Source organism: Archocentrus centrarchus, chromosome 6 (genome assembly GCF_007364275.1).
Source record: "Archocentrus centrarchus isolate MPI-CPG fArcCen1 chromosome 6, fArcCen1, whole genome shotgun sequence".
NCBI lineage: Eukaryota > Metazoa > Chordata > Actinopteri > Cichliformes > Cichlidae > Archocentrus > Archocentrus centrarchus.
In genome coordinates, this window is record NC_044351.1 from 14,454,306 (window position 1) to 14,470,499 (window position 16,194).

Genomic DNA, 16,194 nt, shown 5'->3' on the forward strand with positions numbered 1-16,194 from the left:
CCATGACTCAGTTCTAGTCTGAGGTTCTTGTAAAACACACACAATACCTGGAACCTGATGCTGACACACCTAAATGTGATGCAACCACTGCATCTGTGAAAAAAAGATGTATGATGACTTTTGTGGGCCCAGGGGGAAACAGCACAAAATGTGGGGGGAAAAAAATTGTGGTTGTAACCTAAGCTGCAACCACGAATGACTGGAGAAGCATCGATTTGGGTCCTATCCTGACTCAGAAAGCTAGATCAGGTATCAGTGACAATTTGCTGATATACACTGATCAGGCGTAGCATCATGACCACCTGCCTAATATTATGTTGGTCCCCCTTTTGCTGCCAAAACAACCCTGACCTGTCGAGGCATGGACTCCTCTAGACCCCTGAAGGTGTGTTGTGGTATCCGGCACCAAGATGTTAACAACAGATCCAGAAAACAAAGTTCTGCAAGAAAAGTTCTGTAGGTTGCGAAGTGCGACCTCCATGGATTGGACTTCTTTGTCCAGCACACCCCACAGATGCTTGACTGGAGGCCAAGTCAACAACTCAAACTTGTTGTGCTCCTCAAACTGTCACGGCTGGGTGCTGCAGGCAGGGCAGAGAGGATCTCCAAGCAGGACGCGGGGCACGAGCTGAACTATACAAAAACTTTATTTAAACAAATAAACACAAGGGACTAAGCTGGACAGGCCAGTTACACGAAAAGACTAGAACACTAGAAACTTGAAAATACAAAACACTCAGCACGACTGTTAACTTAAACGTATATAGACTTAGGACCCGACAAAGGACAAAGACAAGAGCAGACAATAAATACACAAGGGGTAATGAGGGGAGTGACAGCAGGTGGGAAAACAGCTGACCATAATTACGCAGACAAGACAGGGGGAAGCAAAACTGAATACAACACACAAGGAACACGACACTATCAAAATAAAACAGGAAGTGGAACTAAACACGAAACACCCAAACCTAACACAAGAAACCCAAAATAACATACAACTAACAGAAAACCTAACCATAACAAACTGAGGCTCTAAATAATAAACACCCACCAGCAAAAAAATATAACAAAATGGAACTACACAAAAAAGAACTCAAGAATTTGCTCTCTGGCAGGGCGCAATATCCTGCTGAAAGAGGCCACAGCCAACAGGGAACACTGTTTCCATGAAAGGGTGTACACCAGCAATGCTTAGGTAGGTGGTACGTGTCAAAGTAACATCCACAAGGAAGGAAGGAAGGACCGAAGGTTTCCCAGCAGAACATTGCCCAAAGCATCACGCTGCCTCCGCCGGCTTGCGTTCTTTCCATAGTGCGTCCTAGAGCCAGGTGTTCCCCGGGTAAGCCCTGCACATGCACCCAGCCATCCACGTGATGTAAAAGAAAACGTGATTCATCGAATCAGTTCTGATGCTCCCGTGCTCATTGTTTCAGCAGTGGACAGGGGTCAGCACCCTGACTGGTGTGTGGCTATGCAGCCCCATACACAACAAACTGCAATGCACCGTGTATTCTGACACCTGTCAGTGGTCAGAATGTTATGCCTGATTGGTGTATGTAGCCAATCTACTTCAATTCACTTCTGTGTTTACTACCCCATGCATCAACAGCAGTGCACCGGCTGCCATTGGGAAAGCTAATACAGCACAGAGAAGGCTAATAGCAAAACATCATCAGTTTGGAGGTATTTCACACTAGCTCAACCTCAAGTTACTTAACTGGAAAATCTGTCAACTAAGTTGGCACAACTGAACAGCTTTGATGATGATGATGTCAGATTCTTACTCTCTCTCTCCTCTCTCTCACTGTTGTTCTCTTTGGTGTAACAATTTTTGAGCAGCTTTTATTGCACTTTTATTACTAGAACCTGCCACAATTAATGCTATTTCACATCAACCATCTCTTGTCAGCAGCTCTGCTGAAAGCCAAAAGTGCAAAAGTACTGTTCAAAAGTCTTGAGCCACTGCTCGTTTATTCTTATTTTTCTAGTAAAATGGTGCAGTAATTTATTGAAACATGCAAATATACATAGAAATACAGCATATAAGGCAAAAAAACAGAATTTGCACAATTCTAACAAGCTTTAAAATCAATATTTGGTGAACAAATTTTTCAACACAGCTTTCTTGTCATTTCTTTAGTCTTCAGGAACAGTTCTCCAGGCTTCTTGAAGGACATTATCACCTTATTGGTACAGAAAATATTGTTATGTCTGTCAAACTGCGTTAGTTTTGGCATTTTTTATAGAAATGGGAACAAATGATGTGCTTTTGTGACAGGCTGCTAGTAACAAAGTGCCGAAAAATACAATTTAAAATTGCTTCTTTGCTAAGTTGTCTGTTATGTGTAGACACCAGAGCGGTTCATCCCTTGAGTTAGGTGCTTTTTGTATGCTTGAATGATTCATAGGTCAGCGTTAACTGGCTTAACAAACTGAAAGACCTTCAGAAAGTCAGAGACTTATCGCTCCATAAGTGTCTCCCTGCCTCTCGACGGGCAACACAAAAACGAGGGGTGGCTCGAGACTTTTGCACAGTACTGTATGTAAGAAACATGCATAAAACTTACAGAGTGCATTCTGTATGCACAAACCTTAGCATAGCTTCTAAAATTATTATTTACACCTGCACTTTTTCTACTGAGGCATCTCAAAACACCTCTAGTGGAAGAGATCTGAAGAATGAATGTAAGTCCTTGTATAGAATTTCAATGCACATCTAGTTAGGAAGAAGATTAATCAGCAACCATTTCAACAAAGAAAATAATCAACAATCTCTTCAATTGCATTGCCATTCACAAAAAAAAAGTGGAGTACGAGTGTAAAAGGTGCTTCTCCCCGATGAATAGCCACAACAAGAATATCGCTGGAGGGAGCTTCCCTCCCACAGAAGAGCCATTACTCTGCACATTCCACTGCATTACTCTGTGCATGACTTACCAAAGAGCTGGCGGTGAAATATAAACTTCCCGGCTAACAGGCCAGTGATAATGGCCAGTATCCAGCAAATTACTTTCAGGATGTTCCACCCAAGGCCCGGGTACTTGTTGAAGAGGAAAGAGAAGCAGTTACCCACCACAATCATATGGGCCTCCGTCTGACTGTGAGAGACGGGGTCCTCGGCAAAAATTAGGAAGTTAAAGAAGGTGACGAGGTAGGCCACGATGAGACGCGACCATGGGTGCTGGAAATAGTAGCGAAAAAGGGCATCTATTTCCATCTTGATAAGCCCCCCAGCCACAGTACACCTGGGAGTCAGAGAGAGACAGACAGAGAGAGAAAGTGCTTCTTTTAGTCAGATTACATTACCAGCCAGGCAGATTAGAGTGACCGCACCTCTCAGACACAGATTAGTGGTTGGAATATCACTAAAGTTTAGTGTGGATTAGGATCATGCTCAATTCAGACTCAGCTGAGGTAGTTGAGCAAAATTGCTAATAGTACACATAGATACATGGAGATTTCTCAACCCCAAACCAGACTTTCCACTCAATCATAAGATTATCACACAGCTGTAAACCAGCAAACAGTTAGCAGCATGAAAACAAGTTAAAGGTGAAAATAAATGAAAGTAAAGTTGCTGAACAAAATGCTTTAAAGACTAAATTCTTCATCAGTAAATCATGTGTCATACCTGGAAGCAGTGGAATAATCTCAAAGTGCTATAAATCAGCTATAAATCACTGTTTTTCTTTTTTTTTTCTTTATCCGCTCAGCTTGTCCGCTCTGTGCTCCCCTCTAAAAACTGTGGCAGCATTACACTGAAGCTTTCCCCAGGAAGACCAGCCAAGCAGTGCGCGAGTAACCTCCCGACAGCCCGTCCCTCCTGTATTTTTAATTATTATTCACCCACGAGTCCACTCTTTACTCCTTTGCTGCAGGCCTCTTTGAGTGTTCTAACTTTGCTGGGCTGAACTTCTGCCTGCTTGACGCCTTCCCTAAAAATACCCCATGGGGCAAATTTGTAATTATGTAATGGCTCCAGAAACAGAGGTGGCTATTAAATTTCAACAGCATCATGTTTGTCTTGTCATGACGGTGCCACCGTGAGTGATATTACTTTTCCTTCCCTATCAAACTGTAAGCATTAAGAGAAAGGGGGGAGGAGGCAGCCTTTTAGTGTGACCAGGGACCTGCTCCCATTCTGTGGCTAGCACCTCATGACTGGAGAGTCCCAAAACATGCATTAAGTGGGACTTAATACCCAAAAGACACCCATGCAAACATGACACTGAAAGAACAAATGGGTCCGGGATAACTTTAGCATAAAGGGATGGGCTACAGTGGGCTATAGCCTAGATAATTACGATGAGTAATGGAGAGCTCGACTGATGTTTCAAGACCTGCAACCACATTAAGCATCTCCATCATGCTTATGATCCTGGTCATGGCAGTTCCCCTGAACTCTCTCTAAACCATAAAAATTAGATTTGTACTGATCAAAACAGTTTAAGTGCTGCAGGAAATACACTCAGTGGCTCTCTATTTGGAGCAGTTCTGGCAATTTCTGAATGGACTATCATGTTCAGAGCATTAGTCCGTGACCACACACATCCCCTCTAATATCATAACACTGATGACGCCAAATGTCACATCGCCGGCTCCACATAATTACGAGAGATCACAACAAGCTTGACCTTTTTTTTTTTTCTTTTTTTTTATACTGAATGTAGGTGCACCAAGTGAGATGTGGGACAGCCAAAAATCCGTGCAAGTTACCTGCATGTACGTCGCCGTGTATTATTTGTGCATGTGCAGTAGGTAAGTCAACATCATTTTACACACCTGCTCCACGCCGTTTTCCTCTCAGTCGACAGCCAGGACGAGAAGCCCCGCTCCCGCTCTGCTCTCCGGCCACATCAAGTCGACAGCGGCGCTCTAATCATCCTAAACAGGAGATGATACTGGAGGGTTGTAGCGGGATTATCCATGCGACCTGTTGTTGGTATACGACAGAGGCACCCACAAATCCTCTGTCATTGTGCCGGACTTTCCATACGCCGGGCGGGGTGGCTGGAGCGGGGGGGCAGGGGATGCTTCGTCAGTGGGTCCCCGCCGTGCGGTGCTGTTTCTGGGTAGCAAACGGGACGCTTCTACCGCTGCTGTAGCATGGATGGAGATGACAGCATCCAGGCAGGAACCGCAGCATCAGTGCAGCGCAATGTAGCCAACACGTTGATTCACCAGCGCCAAGTCGAGCCAGTACAAATACCCGACTTCCGCTCATGCGTTTCGAAATAAAATGAGACGAAGATTCCTAACAGACTTGAGGAATCTATTGACAGCTTTTTAAAGTTATGACAACTGACACATACAAACATCTGATCAATCACTTTAAAAAAAAAAAAAAAAAAAAGCAATTATGTCCATACATTTATCACACCACGCTAATCATTAACCACCTTAGGAAGCACAGGAGGACCTGACTTTTTCCAAACCTCTGACATCTAGAGATGAGCGCTCTTTATTAAAATGTTTGCCATCATCACGCCAAGAGCTAAAGGGCATGTCTTTGAGTCTGGAAAAGAATTTTAAAGTTTTTCCAAGTTACTTGAACTAAACATTCCTTCTGGCAATCATCTGAGACTAGAGTAGATTAAAGACTGTCATTTTTTTCAGGACTGGCAACCCCTGAAAATTAGGGGGTTCTCGCGGGATCTGTAGGCATCTCCTGAAGATGTGAGTGTCAAAGTTCATTCATCTACAACCAGAATATTGCAAATTATGCAGCATTTAGTGAACATCATTGGCGAATTTCTCGTCTCACATAAACCTTTAAAAAAAAGATGCTTAAATGCCAGTTTTAGCAGCAGCACTAACTTTTCAGCGGCACTAGAAACATTTTATTTTGTAAGCAAAAAAAGGGTTCACATTGTTTCCTGTATTACTAGCTGTGTGTGTCGTACTTGACGCAAAGCTGAGGCGGGGATGATTTTGCTGCCATAGGGCTCATTTATTTATTTATTTATTTAAAGCGGAGACCAGAGACAGGAAGCCCCGTGGCTTCCAGATGTTGCCGGATTTCACGCCAAATAGGATCTGCTGCTATGACAGGCGGAAATCTCTTGGTATGACAGATCAGAGATGTGGAAAAACTGAAAAAAAAAAAAAAGAAAAAGAAAGATGAACGAATTGACTAATCTTGATCCATCTTGTAGTTGTAAATAAATCAATATATATTTTCCTTGAAGTATTGTATAACATGTATAATATATCTGACAACTTACTAAATTATCAAAGCATATACAGTAGAGTAAAACATGGTCATGATGTTTATGTACATAATTAAGATGCTCTTCTTGTTCTTGGACTTCTAGCATCTCTACATACCAAAACCAGGGAACCAAAATTCCTTTGAGTACCCTTATACCTGGCCCTTTCTCTGTTATTTATTATATTTTTATTATTATTATGATTGTTTATTTATTTTGGCATTTTCATTTAACATAACTTTATGTAGAATGGTGTTCCTTGTGGGCATAGTATAGTGTATGGAGTCACATGCAAAGCTTTGGGCAGCCTAGGTATTTCGGATTATTTTGTTAATAAGTGAAAAGAAAGACTTCATGACAGCAAACAGAAACAAGCCTATCTTCAAATGTAACTTAAAAAAAAAGTAGAGGCAGTAACTGGGGCATAAATTCTCCGACTGTCCAAATATTGTGGTATCATTTGACAACCATGAGCTCCTCTAAACAGGTGAGGATCTGAAAGTGAGGGTGATCTTTGCCAATAGACTGAAGATATAAAAAGCTCTTCAAGATATTGTAGTGTTTATCAGCTACATAAGTTAAGATATCTAGTCTGCAAAGCCACATCTGGATAAGCCAAAGTTGTTTTGGATTCAAGTGCAGTGTGCAATTTCAGCCAAAATTGAGTTCTTTGGCCGCTATCGCCAAAGGTATATTTAGAGTAAAAAAGAGCATGTGGGTGAAAATACTGTGCTTCAGGGTTGTGTGGTGGTCAGTGGCACAGAAATCCTTGCTCAGAGAGGAAGAACTGATTTTCAACAAATGTCATGCAGACAGGCTTCTACAACAGCAAAAAGGCTTCTACAAAAAAAATAAATAAATAAAAACACCTTTGAGAAATGCAACCAAAGCTTATGGGCTAACTCTTAAAATGTGTCTGTTTGATTTAAAAAATATACCATTATAAGGCATAGATATGAGTGCCTTCTGTGTTGTGTATCTGATGTCATCAGACTTGAGGAAACCGGAAAGACTACAGCAAGGACTCTTGCTGTGGGGCGACAGTGCTAACCACTACACCACCGTGCTGCATCCAACTATCTAATTATGAAGTATATCCTATGTTTCTCGGGTGTATGTATCTGCAGTATAGTCACTGAAATGGCAGTTGTCTTTCTGGTGCCTGAAGGTCCAAACAGCTCCACTCTGCCTCTCCCTGATGGGGGTTGAAGTCTGGGTTAAAGAATTGCTCTTAGCTGGGATGGGTTTGAATACCGGTGCACCATCTAGAAGCATTTACACATTGGATGCTACCAGTGAAGTTTTTATTTGATAGAAACAGGCAAAGTCTGTATGAGACTAAAAAAATAACAACCTGTGCCATTTGTCTGTGTGGCTTTTGACTTCATGTCGATGGTAATACCCCAAACTTTTCTATTTTCAGTGGCTGGTGCCTGGTGTCATGAATGGTTGTCTGTCTCTTTGTGTTGGCTTTTCTATGTGATGCTCGCATGCTCTCACTGTGCTTGTTTGAGTTCTCACACGATACTCCGGCTTCCTCTCACAGTCCAAAGGCATGCTTTTTAGGTTAACTGGCAATTTTGAACCATTGTAATTGAACTTTTCCAAGAGACTAAATAATTGTCTTGTTTTAAAAATGATGTGTGCCTGTGAGTACTGCCATCACACTTGCCCACCATCTGGTCTGGTCCCCCTTTAGGTTGCTTATTTCATCCATGCTCACATGAACACATGTGCAAATGTGAAAAGAGGATATGGTTATCTTTGTTTACTACCAAGAACATTTCTCAAAAAAAAAAACAAAAAAAAAAGTGAGAGTGAGGATGCTCCGTTTTCACTTTTGTTTTTTTTGTCAGACACTCAATCACAGAGACAAGATGGAGTACAGTAAAGTAGCACATCAACTTAACATTACTATTATTTGCTGAAATTCACTATGCAAATGAAAACATCTCAGTGCTAGTCCTGGAATTCACCATCAATGTATATTTCAAAGTAATTGCACAAACAATTTAAAGCAATACTAACAACTACGCATATTTTACAGAGGTTTGTTTCTAGCGCTTTTACTCTTACACTCAAAGCGTCGATATTTTCTCATTTGTTTTCTAAGAGCTCTGAAGTGCAGCTACTCAGAGAGGTGTAGCAAAAAAGATTTGTACTGTGACAAGAATAACAACAAGAGCACCACTGAGCGGGTGCCAATGCCAGTAAAGTCAGTGAACAAGTGTGTGAAGTTTGAGGGGTCTAACTTTAACAGTGTGCACCTAAGGTGTGAATTTGAACATCCGAGGTCACATCGTTCTCAAGTTATGGCCAACATTAAAGTTTTTGCACATGCAGCTGACACCAAGGCTGTGACAATACCTCGACAGCTAAAAATGAATGAAGAAAAATACAATTCTTCTGATTAACTGATAGAGCTGAAATGATTGACCTTGAGCAGGTCTCCTGGCTGGTTGGCAGGCAGCATCAGAGTCCATGTTAAATAAAACATTGTCTTTCACCACTCCACTGCTACCATGCACAAGGACACAGGCACAGGAATGAAAAAAAGAGAGAAATTAAATTAAACAGCAATTAAACAAGTGAAAAGTCTGAGCAGAAAGTACTCTTATAAAATATACTATAATATGAGCATGTTCTGTATATCCAAAAAAAAAAAAAAAAGCACATTTCTTGGTCTGTCCATTTCAATTCAGTTGACAGCAGAAGTCACCTGTTACTATGCCTGTGTACGTTCAGTGTTCTACGCTGCATTGGACACGCCTCCTCAATCTGATTGGTCGTTTTCATCCAGGTGCAGTAAGTTGTATTAGGCGTACCCGGAGGAGCTGATCAGGATTCAGCTGTCACGACTGAGTGAAATATGACAAAAACTAATATTTATAAATGCTATCAACAGAAATCAACAAACTATGTGGATCATTTATCCGGGGCTGTCCAACTTTTCCAGGGAAAAATAAACTCAAATACAGTTTTACATTTAGACAAAGCTTCCACTAAAAGAAAAGACCAAAAATCTAGTAATGCATGACCCAACCTACGGATCTTCTTTATTTAAAAATAGGATTCAAAACGGATACATAAAAATATTTGACATAAAACACTGATTGCCTTCGTGTTGTGATTTTAGTGACGACAGCCTTGGGGCGGGTCTCGCCGCTGTAGTCCACTTCCTGCTTCTCTGCCCTGGTTTCGCCTGATCAGCTGCATCAGCCTTTTATCCGACGAAAGACACAATGTCACATCAAACGGGCATTCAAGGTAGATGCGTTTTTTTCTGATTTACGTGTTTCGGCTTTTATGTATTTTATTTTGCGGGTGTGTGAGTCCCGGGTGAGCTTTAAGCGCCTGCAACAATTCAATGCAACGGGAAGCTAGCGTCAAGTTAGCTAGCCACTCCTAGCTAGCTTTGAGCTATCGTGCTGTGTGTGTGTATGTGTGTGTTTGGGCACTTTTAGGACCAGGAAATCTAATCCCGAGTCTTTAATCAGTTTACGAGCGACCTAAAATACGACTACTCTTTACTCCCCCCCCCTGCAGTACTCTAAAAGCCTGTAATGCCTCGGGGTTTTAGCATCAAGCATAAATCCGGTACTGTTAGGATAGATTTTGAATGGACAGACGACGCCTTCATTTCGACAAACTGCCGGCCTGGTACCTGTCGGTGTTTGCATTAAATCCGTGAATGGCAGTGGCAGTGCATAAGCTGTGTTGTTCCAAAATATGGATTTAAGCAGGGTGTGACCTCCTGGTACACACGATAGCAGCGCAGCAAAATCAGTCACATTTTTTACCCTGAGGTTAAACAACTTGCAAATTAGCTGACCTCAAAATAGAAACACAAATGTACCTGCTACCGATGTGCGCACCTTACACTTTTTGGGGTGAAATATGAAAGTAAATCCTAGTAATTCATTCAATAAAGATCCCTTTCATAAAACTCATCTAATAATTTAATAACTTTCTGTGTGATTATGTGGAAGATTTTACAGTAATGCCATCCTGCATAATCGTTATAAAATATCTTGTTTGAATAGTTTGGACTTGTGCCCTCGGGGTTAATAACTAAAGTTATTAAGAGGCTGGTTTGAATCTAAATTATCAGCTTTTTTTTTTCATCTTTTATTGTGACTGGTTTGAGATCAAAGGTCTTAAAAAAAGTTACAGGACCAAAAATGGGCTTCCTTAATTGCCTGCTTGCTCAAAGTCTGTGTAATAGCAGAATGAAATGCTGACTTTTACAATGGTCTGTAGGTGATGAATGTTTAATGAGAAGGTCATTTTGTATCCTTTGTTTAATGGCTGACATCAGATGGTTCATGGGCTGAGTCATTAAACCTTTAGGTGTAGACTCACAATCCATGACTCATAATGGCCGTGTTAGGATGAGTGCATTGCTGTCGAGCCTGCATCTGTTTAAAGGAGGGAGGGGAAAAACTGACCCCTTCTCCTCCTTCCTTTTATTATTATTATTATTTTTTTTTTTTTTTTAAGCGGGGAATGATGTGAAGGATATATTTGCCAGTGCGAGGAGCGGAGAGCAGTATCGAGCCCTAAAGATCGTCATCGAGGATGGTAAGCAACGCTCCAGAGTTCTGGAGTATGTTTAGTTTCTTCTGCCAAGAAAACTCTTAACTCGTGCTTCTGCTAAGGTTGACATTAGCATGTCAGCTAAAAGAAATAAATCCATGCTCTGCTGAATTGTGTATATATATTTTTGCTGCACACATCTGCTTTCCAGAGCAGCTGACTCTGGGTGCCACCAGGAAAGCATCAAAAAAATGGGACCAGGAGTATGATTCTTTAGTGCTGCCCCTCCTCGACGATGATGTTCCCTGCTACGTTCTGTACCGGCTAGACTCCTCTAACAACCAAGGCTACGAGTGGGTCTTCCTGGCCTGGTCACCGGACCACTCTGCTGTAAGAAAACCAAGGCTAGCCCAGCTTTAATGAATAGCTTTCCATTCTTCATGGCATTTGTCCTCCTCCGCTTTGGGTATCAGACGGGTGGGGTTGGCCACATCAAGGCAGCCATTCTTTGTATGCATTCATTATTTCCTAAAAGACCTCTTGAAATCTAAATATGGGTAAATTACGTTTCCAAATAATATGGTGCATAGCCTCAACCTCTCATCTTTGACTTAAAATATACTCTTATTGCTTTTAGGTGGAATATGCTTATCGTGCTTTGGCGTTTCCTTGTAATGCAAGTGTGTGTGTGTTTTGCTTATTATGTGTTTTTGACTCACACAGTGTCACTTAAGTCATTGTTGTTTGGTCTCACTGAAACTTGATGAATCACCTTACAGCCTGGAGTTGCTGTGAATTTGAATAGCCGTAATGAATAAACTGACAAGTGTTTTTCTGTAGCAGCGGAAAGAGGAATGTTGCCAGGAGAAGAGACTGGTGCCTAAATAACTTATAATGTAGGATATTTGTAGCACAGCACAGTGGAGTTTAGATTTACTTTCTGAAGGATATACAAAGCTTAACATTCCTGATCTCTAGCTCAAAGCACAGGCCTTCAGGTTTAGGCTTGCCTGGAAGTTACAAAACAGCTCCCCAATGCATGCTTGCATGCACTTGTTTGGCTTGTGTGTGTGTGTGTGTGTGTGTGTGTGTTTTTTTTTTTTTTGTTTTGTTTTTTTTAATTTGATGGAACTGCAGCTGGATTTATATAGCCTGAAATTACACATTTGATATTTAAAGTTAACTTGTAAAGTTTTATTTGCTGCTAGTGCAACTACGCATTTGAGTGGTTCTCCATTTTATGGCAGGAAATGCAGCAATAAGCCAGCAAACACAAGAGAGAATATCTTTACACAGCAGTATCGCAGTTTTAAAAGATGGCGTTCTCATTACAACATGCCCCATATAAAGTTTAAGTTTTTTTTTTTTTTCTTCTCCATATTCACAACAGGTGCGACACAAAATGTTATATGCTGCTACCAGAGCAACACTGAAGAAAGAGTTTGGAGGCGGGCACATCAAGGATGAGCTTTTTGGTACCGCCAAGGTTGGTCAAAGTGAAAGCTTAAGAATCTAACAATGACAAGTTAGGTGTAAATGTTAGATCAATTTAGCAACTGATAGTGACTGTGATAATTATTATTATTAGTATCAGTGTGTGTTTGCATTGTGTTGCTGCACGACGTGTGATTGCGCTGTTCTTTACTCGCAGGATGAATTGAGCCTAAATGGTTACAGGAAACATCTGACCTCTCAAGCTGCACCCTTGCCTCTTACTGCTGCAGAAGAGGAACTGAGGCAGATCAAACTGAATGAGGTAAACATAGACACACACACACACACACACACACACACACACACACACACACACACACACACACAGACAAGTGATTTAGATGTCATCACTTGGTCACCACTTAGAGTTGTCATCATCTTAAATGAAATCATGTTGTGTGCAGTGCTCGTCTACACAAATGCTGCCACTTGTTCACAGGTTCTCTGGCTTGAAGTGTTCTGAAGTGGGTGTGGATTTAGGTTCCTTCTCCTTCGGTCCACAAATAGGCTGACATTAAGTAATTTTTACACTCGATGCTTCAGTGGCAGAAAGAAATGGCTTACCTTAGCGCAGCAGAATTCCTCCTAATTGCGTGTGATAGGTAAATCCCACCAGTACAGTGTAGGGTATCAATGAGAGCTAGCGACGAAGCCTTCCAAACAGCACAAGGTCAGCAGCAGTGCAAGTGTGCATATGCTTGCTTGGCAGTACCAACACGGTGCAGAGATGCTGATGCATTGGAACAGCAGGATGTTGGCAGAGATAAAGCTATTAGCCATGAGCACCAATAGCTCCATTTAAAAAGTACTGTTTAGAGTTGTGAACACTGGTTAGCCTAATCAAGAGCGTGGCTAAAAGAGGAGCTCTTTGATTGTTTAAATCTAAGATTTACATATTGGGAGCTAAATGCAAATGACAGAGTTCTGTAGCTATGAGTTTAGCCGTGATTTGTCAGAGTACAGGTGAGCTGTAGCCGTGGCTTTTGCCTTTTGTTGTGATCAGGTAAAGCAGCATTGTAATGTGATACTTCTTGCATGCTGCTAATGTTGGTCAGCAGTGTTTACACTGCTGATAATATGATCTTCAGGGATGTACCGTAGAGACTTCACCAGACAAAAATGAAAACAGCAGCATTTGAAAATTTATAGGAATTATTCCCCAAATAACCAGATAAACTCTTCTTCATTGCTAAGAAACAACCTGTTTCTAATTGCTGCTCTCCCAGCCTGCCACACGAACAAGAAATGTCTCTCTTACCATATATGGAAGCGCTCTGAGTACTGCAGGCCGTCTGCAAAGGACGGTCAATTAAAAGCAGCAGAGCAAATGGGAAGTGAGGTTTTTGCTCTTCCCACTTGACCAGCTGTTGAGGAAAGATAATATACCGTTAATCTGTACTGCCTAGATCAAACAGGCTTTGAAATATTTACCACTGCTTTGCCTTGGAGACTGCCTGCCTTTTACCAAGCAGACGGATAAAAGAACTGCAATCCTTTTTGGAATGCGTGATAGCTACATTGGAGGCTCAATCATGTTTGCATGGCATTTCATTTTGTGGAAACAAGCCTCTAAAAATAGATGCAATCCATCAGCGTAATCCTTCCACAATTTCCAGTTTTCTCGGAGGTGCCTTGTCACTTCTGATACAAGCACCTCATCTGTAATCATCAGGGCTAGCGCTGGAGATGCGCAGTGCACTTGTAAACTTCTTCACTTTCTGATGACTAAAGAGATTTTTTTTTTTTTTTAACTTATTCAAAAGTTATTTTTATTAATGGAAACCTGTTAACACATTGGCAAAATGCTGCATTGCTTTGTTCCCTCATGACTACATTTATTGAATTATTGTGGCCCACTTATTGATTTTGAAGCTAGTTGATGCTTGCTAAGTAATGCACTGATCAGCCTACTTTAAAGGCCTCAATTTCACAAGTGTTCTTGTATATGTAGTGTGTTTTTAGTGTCATTAATGGGAGTGTAGAAATCAAAAGTAGCTTTTGTTTCTGTGTCTTTGTGGTGTGTTTAGGTGCAGACTGACATCAGTGTGGACACCAAGCAGCAGACTCTGCAGGGAGTGGCTTTCCCTATTCATAAAGATGCTGTTGCAGCACTTGAACGTTTCAGGGACCAGAAAATCAACTATGTACAGCTGGTGAGTTATTGGCTGGGGTTACACTCTGCATTGCCAGTTAGCAGCATACCTGCCACAATACTACAAGCAGTGACTCGGCAATCATACCTAACAAAGGGGATTACAACATAGTGTAGGACCAACCACACGTCTGTGGAGTCTGCAGCTTTTCAAGGCAGTATAATCCTGGTCTAAATGACCTATACAACGTCAATAAAGTGAAGTTGAGTTTTTTTTTTTTAACCTTGGGATGTTTGGAAAGATGCAGCTCATTTTGGTGAGGAGACGTTTTAGTTTGACACAATGAGTTAGTCATTTAGTCCAAAAAGCCTTTGTGTCAGTTCTTCTCATTGAAATTCAGATGGTTTGTGTCACAAGATCACATCAGCCCAGTACAAAGGAATACTTGTGGCACTGTTGTGGTTTTGCATCAGATTTACTTTTTGTTAGTTTCACTCCTGGCTGCTAAAGGTTCACATTTGCAACTGTGCATAATAAAGGGAGGTGTTTAGTAGCCCCACCTGGATTTTTCTGATTCTCTGGTATTGAAAGCAGGAACCTTGTGGTTACAAACGCACTCAGCTTACTTTGAGGGTAACCTTTTGCTTCTTTTGTCGACAGCAATTAGATGCTGAACGGGAGCTGATTCGGTTGTGCAGCACTGAGCCAACAGAGGTGAAAGACCTCCCAATGAGAATCCCTAAAGATACTCCACGTTACCACTTCTTCCTCTACAAACATTCCCATGAGGGTGACTACTTAGAGTCCACAGGTAAATGGCTTCTTACTGGTTATGACCAGCTGCAAAAAAAATCATCAAGGTTTCTATGTTGCTCTGAATAGTGCTTCAAGTGATCCCATCTCACTGTTCTTTCCTCTCTCTGTAGTCTTCATTTATTCTATGCCAGGGTACAAGTGTAGCATCAAAGAGAGGATGCTGTATTCCAGCTGCAAAAATCCCTTGGTCGATATGGTGGAAAATAATCTTCAGATTGAGATTGAGAAAAAGGTAAGACACTGTTATGATATACTATAATGAACAGCTTGAAAAGTAAGTGTGACTAAAAATAATGAGCTGGAGGAACTTGCAGCTAATTAGGTTAATTAGCAACAGGTCAGTAACATGCTTGGGTATAAAAAGAGCATCTTAGAGAGGCAGAGTTTCATCAGTCTACAAAAAAAACCTGTCTATAAATTGTGCAACAGTTTCAGAAAAATGTTCGTTAATGTGAAATTCTTCTTCATGCATTTTCTGTTTTCCAGTTGGAAATAGAAAATGGAGAAGAACTGACAAGTGATTTCCTGTACGAGGAGGTGCATCCCAAGCAGCACGCGCACAAGCAGCGCTTTGCCAAGCCCAAAGGCCCTGCTGGTAAGAAGGGTGGCCGCCGCATCACCCGACCACCGGGAGAGCGAGAGGAGGAAGATTAAAGAGACCTCACCGCCCGACCACCACCTCTACCCCAAGCGCGTTCCACAATGGAACATTCCTGCAGTGGGGGGGGATCATATTTGACACGCTTGTTTAAAATAATAAGACAAAAACCTCAAATTCCCACAGTGTTCACCCACAGACCCAGCTATGCACGCCAAGGACAACTGAGCAATGACACACTTCAGAATTTCCATTTGTAGCTTGCCAAATGGAAGTACATTTATGTAGGTTAGTACATTCATTCAAAAATTACTATAATTCATGAGGCCCAAACAAAGTCAAAGTTGAGGGTTTTTTTTTTTAACATCGTTGCCAGCTCTGAGACCTTAAAAATGTTAGTGTGACTAATGTGAACTTGCACCAATATGATGAGAACCCCCCCCCCCCA

At 41.5% G+C, this 16,194-nt stretch overlaps 2 protein-coding genes across 2 annotated transcripts in view; one reads left to right on the plus strand and one right to left on the minus strand.

Annotated features, from left to right (window-relative positions):
* tmem117 (transmembrane protein 117) overlaps positions 1 to 5,034 on the minus strand; it is a 44,685-nt gene extending 39,651 nt beyond the window's left edge. Inside the window, exons 1-2 of the mRNA XM_030731930.1 lie at positions 4,783 to 5,034; positions 2,938 to 3,245 (exon numbers count right to left, since the gene is read on the minus strand). Of these exons, the coding sequence (XP_030587790.1) occupies positions 2,938 to 3,217 (280 nt within the window). The 5' untranslated portion in view covers positions 3,218 to 3,245; positions 4,783 to 5,034. The remainder of the gene's footprint in view (positions 1 to 2,937; positions 3,246 to 4,782) is intronic.
* Positions 5,035 to 9,364: 4,330 nt separating this feature from the next.
* Positions 9,365 to 16,048, plus strand: twf1a (twinfilin actin-binding protein 1a). Its single transcript, XM_030731194.1, has 9 exons — positions 9,365 to 9,476; positions 10,710 to 10,790; positions 10,957 to 11,135; positions 12,136 to 12,231; positions 12,397 to 12,501; positions 14,267 to 14,392; positions 14,993 to 15,143; positions 15,259 to 15,380; positions 15,635 to 16,048. Exons 1-9 carry the CDS (start codon positions 9,452 to 9,454, stop codon positions 15,800 to 15,802), a joined length of 1,053 nt encoding a protein of 350 aa, XP_030587054.1. The 5' UTR covers positions 9,365 to 9,451; the 3' UTR covers positions 15,803 to 16,048.
* The last annotated feature ends 146 nt before the right edge of the window (positions 16,049 to 16,194 follow it).